Source organism: Engraulis encrasicolus, chromosome 5 (assembly GCF_034702125.1).
Source record: "Engraulis encrasicolus isolate BLACKSEA-1 chromosome 5, IST_EnEncr_1.0, whole genome shotgun sequence".
Taxonomy (NCBI): domain Eukaryota; kingdom Metazoa; phylum Chordata; class Actinopteri; order Clupeiformes; family Engraulidae; genus Engraulis; species Engraulis encrasicolus.
In genome coordinates, this window is record NC_085861.1 from 13,940,327 (window position 1) to 13,951,460 (window position 11,134).

At 46.8% G+C, this 11,134-nt stretch overlaps 1 protein-coding gene across 2 annotated transcripts in view; it reads right to left on the reverse strand.

Moving 5' to 3' along the window:
• Window positions 1-5,624, reverse strand: part of LOC134449001 (nuclear factor of activated T-cells, cytoplasmic 1-like) — a 150,035-nt gene extending 144,411 nt beyond the window's left edge. The window contains exons 1-2 of one of the 2 annotated variants that reach the window (XM_063198728.1): window positions 5,356-5,624; window positions 5,096-5,265 (exon numbers count right to left, since the gene is read on the reverse strand). In XM_063198728.1, the coding sequence (XP_063054798.1) occupies window positions 5,096-5,228 (133 nt within the window). In that variant the 5' untranslated portion in view covers window positions 5,229-5,265; window positions 5,356-5,624. Of the gene's footprint in view, window positions 1-5,095 lie in introns of both variants that reach the window. The other variant, XM_063198729.1, reaches the window with a different exon arrangement.
• Between the last annotated feature and the right edge of the window lie 5,510 nt (window positions 5,625-11,134).

Sequence of the window (11,134 nt, forward strand, 5' to 3'; positions counted from 1 at the left end):
CCAACCTATGGGTCGGGACCCACCTTATGGGTCGCCAAAGATCCACAGGGGGTCGCGGAGCCCTCTTGATTTTAAGGGGTTTCATTTTAAATATATATAGCCCATGTTGAATAAAAGACAAAGCATTTAACTAATAAATGCATAGAAGCAACAAATTGTAAGTGCTACATTAAACATTCATTCTAAATTTCACCACAGACAAATTGAGGAATAAAATAACTAAAATTAGTTTTCGCAGGAAACAGAGGGCATCTTGTGACTCCGTCTCGTGCAGGCGCTCGCGTGGTTGGGTCACCAAAGCTTACAATAGTAAAAACATGGGTCCCTGAAGAAAAAGGTTGGGAACCGACTGATCTACACACCTCTGAGTGCAGGGGGATGGCCTCCTTGGTTGAACTCAAAGAGAAAGTTGAAATCAAATTCAGGCTCGTCTTTCTCCCCAGAGCTCATGGTGGTGGCTGATTGCTTCAGCACAGGTGCAGATATTGTTGGTGGTTTTGTGCGTGCCACCTTCTACAGGCCGCAGCTCATATGAGCAGCGTCTTCATCAGCCTTCTCCTCTTCTGTTCTCTTCTCTCTTCTTCTTCTGTTCTTTTCTCTTCTGTTCTTCCCTTCCCTTCTGATCTCTTCTCCTCTGTTCTCTACTCTTGTGTTCTCTCCTCTCTTCTTTTCTTTTCCCTTCTGTATCTTCTCTCTTCTCTCTTTTTCTGTTCTGTTCTGTTCTTTCCTTACCGTCTGATCTGTTCTTCTCTGTTCTCTACTCTTCTGTTCTCTACTCTTCTGTTCTCTATTCTCTTCTTTTCTCTTCTCCACTACTCTTCTTTTTTTCTCTTCTTCTTTTTTTATTGTCCACCAGCAGTGAATTGAGGCAAGCCGGTATCCTGTGCTACTTTTGTCACTCTACCCCTCACTCTCTCTCTTCGTCTCTCTCTCTCTCTCTCTTTCACTCTCACACTCTCTCTCTCTCTCTCTCTCCTTTTCTCTCTCTCCTTTTCTCTCTCTCTCTCTCTCTCTCTCTCTCTCTCTCTCTCTCTCTCTCTCTCTCTCTAACTCTCTCACATACTACTGCTACTGTATAGAGTCTTGCGCACCGCAATGTTGCCTCTTTCTCTCTCTATTCAGTGTAAAATTCAGACCAACGGCTTGGTAGCCTACCACAGTATGGTGTCTCCCCCTCTGGTGACATTAAACCAAATAGGCTACCTCCCGTACCTCCCCTTGCTTGAGTTCGGCACCATTTGTCACTACCTCCCCTTGGCATTTTTGCTTTCTATATTTTTTTAAGCTTGAGGGTTATGTGGAGTTTTGTGAAGAAGCTCAAACACCCACACTGGCACACATTTTCACACCACTACACACGCAAACAGACAGACACACTCGCTCACAAACACACACACACACACACACACACACACACACACACACACACACACACACACACACACACACGCACACACACACGCACACACACAAGAAACCCCTTGGAGGTTTCGCTCTTTTATCTTTCTTCTAGATCTACGAATTTTGCATTTTCAGTTCTGCTGAAAGGAAGGATAGGATGTGTGAAATGAACCAGTGATTGCATCACCTCAAACCAAAGAATTTCTGCAGTACATACAGTATACACCTCCTCCCCCACCAACACACACAAACACAAACACACACAAACACACACACACACACACACACACACACACACACACACACACACACACACACACACACACACACACACACACACACACACACACACACACACACACACACACGCACACACACACTCACAGTCACAGAAATTTACACTCGCAGCACAGACCAAACACGCACACACACACGCTCGTGCACACACATCCACACGCACGCACGCATGCATGCACGCACGCACGCACGCATGCACGCACGCACGCACGCACACACGCACGCACGCACGCACGCACGCACGCACACTCAAGTAATGTATAAAACTGATGAGGATTTGAGAGACTTGCTGCTTCTCTGATCTGGCTGTCTCACTCCCCCTGCTGTGTAATACACTGTATATACTCAATTCAAATCTATACAACTGCCCCAATAACACGAGAGAGAGAGAGAGAGAGAGAGAGAGAGAGAGAGAGAGAGAGAGAGAGAGAGAGAAGAGGGGGAAGAAAAAAGGTGAAAGAATAGAGATATGGGACAGGAGAGGGGTAGAGAGAGGGAGAAAGAGGGGGAGAAAAAAGTGAAAGAGGGAAAGATATGGTAAAGGGGTAAGGAGAGAGAGAGAGAGAGAGAGAGAGAGAGAGAGAGAGAGAGAGAGAGAGAGAGAGAGAGAGAGAGAGAGAGAGGCATATGCTTGGGCGTTGTCTGCTAATCAACCCCCCCTTTATATTTTTGGACCTCCCATGGGTAGTGGGGCCTTGTATGCGCAGTGGCATTCACAAACATGTTTACCACTGTTTTATTTTATTATTTTTTGGGGGGTGGGGGTGTAGGTCTACAGGGAATGAGCAAGCACGACCGCGAGTGAACTTTGAGCTAGTAAGAGAGTCGGGGGTTGGTGGGTGGGGTAGGTGGGTTTGGATAGGGCACAGTAAGGGAAGGGTAGGGGTGGTGGCTGAATGAAAGAACCGTAGCCCCCAACCCAGTTCTGTGGTGCAGTGAGCGCTGACTGACGTAGCCCCTTACCAGACACAGTCCCACCACTGACGCGTTGTAAGTCACTGAAAAAACTGAACTACCAGTACTGCACCACTATGACACTGCACGGGGCCCTTTCGTAATACATTACAACTTGGCCATGGCAATTCTGGTAATAGCTAATTTATAATAGGGGCAGTGTTTTGTCTTAAGGGTTTATTTGGGAGTGTTTGGTGGAGCTGCCACAGAGAGGGCAGTGTTAAGGGGTGGAGAGGGAGTAGAGGGAGATGATGGAGGAGGCAGGAGCAGGCATCTGGAGGAGGAGAAGAGGAGACGTGGATTTGGGAGCAGGGGTGGAGGGGGAGGGAGAAGAAGGAGATGATGATGGAGGAGGTGGAGAGGTTTGAGGAGGCGGTGAAGCAGAGAGAGATAGTAAGGGCGCAGGGGTAGAGAGGGAGCGAAGTGATGGAGGAGGGAGTGGGCATGTGGAGGACGAGAGGAGGTGTGCGTTCGGGTGCAGGTGGTGGGGAGTGCAGGGTTTGGGAGAAGAGGGAGGTGATGGAGGAGGAGGAGGAGGAGGAGGATGAGGAGGAGGAGAGGTTTGATGGTGCAGGGAAACATGGGGCTGGGGATACAGGTGAACGGAGAAGGAGAGGGAGAAGACTGAGGGAGGTGATGGAGGAGGAGGAGGAGGAGGAGGAGGAGGAGGAGGAGGAGAGGTTTGAGGGAGCCGGGAAACATGGGGCTGAGGGCACGGGTGCACAGAGGAGGAGAGGGAGGAGAGGGAGGGAGGTGATGAGGGGGTGACAATCGGCACGTGGATTACAAGAGGGGCTGTATACAAGTGCAGGGGTGGAGGGGGAGCGCATAGAGGGAGGTGGAGGAGGTGGAGGAGGTGGAGGAGGCGTTGGGTACGAGGGTGGATGGAGGAGTTGAGGAGAGAGAGAAAGGTTTAAGCGAGCAGCGGAGCATGGGGCTGGGGGTACGGGTGCAGAGGAGGAGAGGGAGTAGAGGGAGGTGATGGAGGAGGCATGTGGAGGATAAGAGGGGCTGTGGGTACGAGTGCAGGCGGAGGAGTTGGGGAGAGGGAGAGAGGTTTGAGGGAGAAGGGAAGCAGGGAAACAGGGAGGAAGAATGATGGAGGGGGGGGGGGTATGGATCAGGGGCGTAGCAGCAAATTTTGGGCCCTATGTACAATCAGCTCCAATGGATCCCCCACCCACACCATATATCAGACTGTGTGTGGGCCCCCTATATTCATGGGGCCCTGGTGACTCAGTCACCCTTTGCACCCCTGGACGACACCCCTGGTACGGATAACTGCACTGGTCAGCAAAGTGAGTGCAGTATAGTTCTCCATGTGGTGAAGCATCTCTCCCCAGCCAACCATACAGCCAACCAAACCCCCAAAAACCCCTCATACCACCCCTCATACCACCCACCACCACACCACCCTACCACCCCACTACACACACCATCAACCCGCTTTGCCTCTATGCCACTGCCACCACAGCATTACACCACCAACTCCCACTCACTCACTCACTCACTCCCACCCCAACACCCCGTGTGTGTGTCTGCAATCAATTATGAGGCTTACGAGTCAGGGGCTGCGATGAATAACAATAGTGCCTGACCGCTGGCTGAAAAACCTCAAAGACAGACAGAGAGAGAAATCTCAGTATCCACAAAAAAGTCCATGACATCAGCATGGAAGCTGCCTGCCGGCCTCCCGGATTGAGTGTCAAGGATATTGTGGAGCGTTTGTTAATTTGCCGTCGTGGTCACGTTTTCGAAGAGAGAAGACTATTAACTTGTCACTTTCCTGCATACACAACTCTGTGCCTACAGCATGGAGAGTCCTACTACCCCCCCACCTCTCATAATTTGACAGTGTAAACAACTCAAAAGGAGAAATAATTTTTACACCATGTTATTACAAATTATAGCCAATTTCTGAATATTCACACACACACACACACACACACACACACACACACACACACACACACACACACACACACACACACACACACACACACACACACACACACACACACACACACACAAACACACAAATAAAATAAATAAAATTCAGGTCTGGCACAGGTAAGTAAGTAGACCGTGTAAGTGCTAGTGCCAAGGTGCCACAGCATCATCAATGTACACAAGCTCAGACTGAAAACTTGAGCGTAGAGGACACCTATTGGTAACTACCTGGGACGACCCATCTGTAAAGAAAAATATAGGAACCCAAACACTAGAGCACCAAACCATATTGGACCAAAAAATATATTCATATTTTTCTTTTTTAAAATTTAGATAAATTTAGAAACAATTGTGGTAAGTTACAGCCAGTAACAAACACCTTCGCCGATTTTGTGGAACTACTCCATTACAACAACCTCAGCTCCTGGCTGGAACGCAGGCAGATTTCAATGTGAAAAGTGTGATATTGATAAATGATATTACACGCTCTTACCTTCTTCAGCTGACTTCATAATGGTGGTGACAGCGGAGGGAAAACTGAATCCGTTCTCTCTTCCCGGTGCTGGCGGGAAAGGTTTTCCAAAATTGAATCTGGAGTTAACTCTGAAACAGCTGGTATCCTGCATCCAACTTGCGTCAGGTCTACTTCTCGGGTAACGGATACTACCAGAAGGCGAAATAACAGTTAGTGAGTGAATGGATTTTAAATCGATTGCATTTGGCAACTGACAGCGTGTTTTTAAATTAACTAACAGTTTGATTTTAAAATATCAATCTGCACAGTGATGTGGATTCTTCGAGTGGTTCAATCAGTTGCATCCAGGTGACAGCGCGCCAGGATTGTTAAAGTCATACAAGTCAGCGACAAGCTCAGGTTCGGTCTCTCATCATCTCCACAGCAGACTAGCAACGTATCTTAGGCGGGGAATAGGTCATGAATAAAGAGCTTTATACCGCCTCTGCTTATCTAATTGAGATTTCCAGTGACTCCCTGTATATATGTGACGCAGCGCCTGACAGAGTCCGGCAGAGCCATACAGAGGGTAGAGTTACGCAATTGGAGGACCAGGAATTAAATGGCAGCTCCGCCTTTCAGCGAGATAAGGGTGTTCCTAAAGCGGCTGTCTTTCCATAGACTCAACATAGAACCACCACATTAACAGCCAAAAATAAGGACTAACGAACTATACTGCGGGGTAATCACCACAAATATGTAAACCAACAACTGTCTCGGTGGTGATAATCACAAAAGTTTACCATCTGTGATGTTTATCTGAAGTTATTACTATGAACAGCAAGTCTTGTCATATTCCCTGCATTGCATTTGCTATGTGCTACGCCCACTGCTAGGAACTAACATTCGCAACGCTGAGCAGTACTGAGAAGCTAAAACAGCTAATTTTGCTAAAGAGGAAGTCGGCCTAAGCACACGGCGGAGATTGCCCGACTCTACCCTCTGTATGGCTCTGGAGTCCGGCGTTTTTAAAGCTGGGGAACACCTCCTATCCCGGCGCGCGCCGCCCTTTCAGTAGATTGACATATCGCTCCTTGCCAGTTCGCACACGGAATCTCTCAGCGCAAGAGCCCGTAGACTGCACAGGGGATTCCATCCCAGGGTAGACGATGAGATGGAGAGATAAACTGAAAACGCGCAAGGTCCTTCCGTGCCATTTTCTCCAGAACCCACAGACGGAAGACGGTGGAAGAGAACGGAGAAGTGTTTTAGTTTGAGCTGAACAAAATCATTGCTACCCAATGTCGTTCATGATAAGTATCTCTTTTCGTTTAGGATGCCGCCACCACCCTACCAGCTTATCTCACCTACGGTATATCGTTTTCCCCTGACAGCAAACCATGTTGTTTACAATGTTCGGTTTCCTTCTCCTTTGTTTTATATCGTTTGGGAAAATAATATGGTTGAGGCAACAGACATTCCTGGAAGCAACAAACCATAGTTGGAAACTGCGTGAACAGTCCAATCTGAACTTTCCACCATTTTCGTTTAAAAGTATCCCTGTTAAAATGAGTCGGCAGTAAGACCGGTCTACACAGAGGGCGGGCGCTGCTGACTACCATTGCAGAAATATTGTTATCTACCGGTACACTGCTCCCCTGGGTATGTCATTAGTGACAGTTTAAATAATATGCAGACTAATTCATATGGAATGGATGAAGTTATAAAGCTCAATGTTTCCTCTGAACCTGAAAAGTAGATGGCAAGTTAAGCAGGGAAGATCATGACACATAATCACAAACATACGGTCCAAGTCAATGCAGGGGGGCGGCACAAGTGGGGTGCGCGTAACACATAGTGTTTTCTTTGCCTACAGTAGCCCGTTGGAGTCAATGTGTATAGGCTATGTGTTTCGCAGCCTCGCAATCAGGATAATATAGCCTAGCTGCAAATACTGGTGTAATTTATCGGATCCTGACCTCAAATAAAGAAAAAGAAAAAACTCATAGAGACGTTTTTAAAAACTTTACTTTTTGACAGATGTTAGAGATGTTTGCCTTTCTCCAATAACGCTCTGGATAAAAAGGGGTTAAACAGGACATTATCCAAAGCCAACATGGTCTAGCTGCATTTTAAGGCAACAAAACAAAATGCCACATTCTATGAAAATAATGAAAAATTCTGACACATTTGATGGAAAGACATTGTGGTTGAATGTGCTTGTGGTTATAACCCAACTACAACTTTCCAAAGAAGCACCACAAAATACTACCAATCAAATGCTTCTTACCCCCTCCTATTCCCTACTTACTTTCAGTAATTTCATGACACATTTCCTTGGCAGATTTAATTTATGGTTTCTCTGCATCTGGCGCAGTCACACGCAGTCACACACACACACACACACACACACTCACTCACTCACACACGCGCACACAGACACACACACACACACACACACTCGCGCACACACACTCACACTCACTCACTCACTCACTTACACACTCACTCACACACTCACTCACACACTCACTCACTCACTCACTCACTCTCTCTCTCTCTCTCTCTCTCTCTCTCTCTCTCTCTCTCTGTCTCTCTCTCTCTCTCTCTCTCTCTCTCTCTCTCTCTCTCTCTCTCTGTGTGTGTGTGTGTGTGTGTGTGTGTGTGTGTGTGTGAGAGAGAGAGAGACAGACAGACACAATAAAGTAAAATATGAATACAGATACTAAACGATCCAGCCACAACATATCTGGGGAGGACATTAGTGCCACTGAGCGTCTTGTCGAGACACAGATTTATGACCCCTCAGCTCCATGCTTGCACACTTTCACAAACTGTCCCTGTCCCTGTAAATACACAAAACAGTCTCGCATCCTCACTTTTTTTTGTTTGCTTGTGTGCATCTGTTGGTATGTTTGTTTGTTTGTTTGTATTGATTCTGTGCCCAGACTGAAGTGGGATGAGTGTGAATATACCGAGTGGAACTAAATCTTAATGTCATTAACAGAATACAGCAGTGAAGTCCATATCTTGTTAAGCTGGATGTATCTGTCTGATATGGACATTTTGTGCATTGATTTCATGGGATGCCAGGACCCGCGTGTGATCCAACTCCCCCAGACGTAGGCTTAACTGAGAACATCAAAACTACAAAAATAGGCATACAGACAAAAATGACTATGGCCATTTCCCAATGTCTAGTGTGCGCCCTTCGGAGTCTGTCAGCCTTCGTAGTCACGTCCAGTCGGATACTCTTAGGTGAACTCCATGGAGTATGCAATCACTGGGCGTTTCACACACTAACAAGGCTCATACACTTGACATTGGGAAATGGTACATGACTGGAAGCATCGTAGTCAGTAACAGAGGTGCTGTGATTTGTTTGTTTGGACGCAAGGAATGCTAACCCATGGAAAATAGAGTAAAATTATAGGACAGATGAAGTTGTCCAAGGATGCAGCCAGAGATTCCTAATCCTAACCCCGCTGCGTATGTCATAAGTATATCTGCCTTTCAGGAAAGAAGCACTCGTAAATAAATGCTAGTTATGCATGTCACTGGGAAAAATAAATGTCTAAATCTCAGCCTAGTCTGAAAATAGATACTTATTTTGCCGCGGCCTTGACAATAGCGTACTAGGCATTTGAACACAAATCCACAACCGCAACCATAAACTATGACGACTGCTAAACGCGGCCGGGCATGGTCGGCATCAAAAGATTGGACCGTGCCGTGCCATTACAGTACCAAACACATGATCAGTGCTCACTGTGCTTCTCATGCTGCATTCATGCAGGACACATCATGTGATTTATGGGCCAAGTTTATAGATATTTCAACACATACTGTAGGCCTACACAACATCTGTTTATAGGAAAGCCCCCTCCCAGTATCACTTCTGTATCAATGTTATTTACCCCATGGGGGAGAGAGAGAGGGAGAGAGAGAGAGAGAGAGAGAGAGAGAGAGAGAGAGAGAGAGAGAGAGAGAGAGAGAGAGAGAGAGACACACACACACACACACACACACACACACACACACAGACACAGAGAAAGATGAAGACAGAGACAGAGACAGATACAGAGAGAGAAATACCAATATGGCTGCAATGTGTACTGAATGGATGAGCACAGCTGTAGTTGTGGGGTGGTTAGACAGCGTCTGACTGGATCGCCCACTCATTCACACTCAGCCAGCTGCGTGAAGCATCAACTTCTGCTTCTCCTCTCCAATGCTGCTATTTTTGAATGATGCATACTTCTCACCCCGCCGTGCTCTGTCCCTTCAATGGAGAACTAGAGTAAGGCTATCTACGGCATGTCTGGACCTATCAGTATGTTTAGCAACAAAGTCTGTTTTCTCTCTCTCTCTCTCTCTCTCTCTCTCTCTCTCTCTCTCTCTCTCTCTCTCTCTCTCTCTCTCTCTCTCTCCTCTTTGTTCCCTTGCCCCCTTCTCTCCCAATCATGGGGCGCTGACAGTTTTTGTTGGGCCCGGGACAAAACCACCTGAAAAGAGGTCCTCAATGTACTAAAGGGTTCCCAATTCTGGGCCCCTTCCTTCTCTAGGCCCGGGACGAATGACCCTTTTGCTCCCCCCCTGTCGACAGGCGAAGTTATTCCTTATCCAGGGTGGATGATCTTATCGGATTGCAGGCATACAGTACTGCAGTGTGCTATAGCGGTGCGTATGATCACAGGCACTGACTGGGAACACGTGTTTCATGCCTATTCAGCCCGTATATTAACCTTCATCCAGGAATGCGGCCCACACGTCATTCAGATATGACATGGAGTTACAGTACTGTTACAGTCAATTAAACGGTAATGCATTGCTTATGGTACTGTAGGCTACTACAGTACTTTAGAGTACACATGTTCACTTCATGTAGAAACGGATAATTAACAGTGACACAGTGACACACTTTTTTCAGACTTTATTTTCAAGCTGCATCTTAAAGCTTACTTGGTTACTTGGCTCCATTATGTTGACTGGTAAATATGAGTAACTGGTTATTTATTGTGTAACAAAAACAGGTGCAGATGGTCCTCTTACAGGATGGTGAACTTACAGAAAGTGAGTGAGTCACAACAGCACCAGCACAGTTGTAAGGCCTTAGTACTAGGGTTGCCACATTTCATTGGTAAAAAAAACCTGGACACATTGACGCGTGAGTGCAAAACATTAATGATAATGGTGTTTATTCCAATGGGGTAATATGAAGACGTGCATTATAAAAATAAGGGACAGTTATTCCATTTACCTGGACACACCATAGTAAGTGGGAAAATCCAGGAAAAACCTGGACGTGTGGCAAGTAACACCACCTACTAGTTCAGAGAACAAGATAGTATTGAACCAAATGTGACCTCCGCGTTTGAGCGGAGCGGAGGGCACAGCATACATAGCACAGGCATGAGTGAATCACCAGCTTCAATGTGGGTGAGAAATCCCATGTATCATCTCATCACTCCGCCGTGATTAGCCGTGACCAAGTGTGTCCATTGCCCAGAGACGGAGACAGAGACGACGGCACTGCGCCCCCAGCCCCCCGCCCCCCACCTCCTCCACCCCGGGATAATCAAGTCAGCATGTTTGCGTGACGTGAGGCTTTGATTCAAACCTGTGGCCCATTAACAGACTGTGGTGGAGTGACATACGACCCTATTCTCATGTGAGATGTGTCGTGGACGACTCTACAGTACTGTATGGAAAGCCGGAAGAGGGAAACCACTGTAAAAGTATAAACGGTCTCTTCTTGGCCAAGGTACGGTCGAAAAATACTCAGTATGGGACCAGCAGATATTATATTATTCCAAGTTTCATTTCAACCCATCAAAAAAAAATGTTATTAGTTCAGTATTGTTGCAAATTCAGTAATGATATGGGCTTAAGTGTGTGGATGGTTTCACTTGGCCAGGCTATGACTGTCACATCAAGGGCTATTATAATGATTTAGGTTTGAGGCATATATGCCAAGCGTGTATTTTATTACTCTTCTCTCCAGTCTGGCTGAAGTGCATTAAAATGCCTTTGCACGGTCGAGTGCGGGGAGAGCCCTGGTAAAAGAACGGCAGGAGA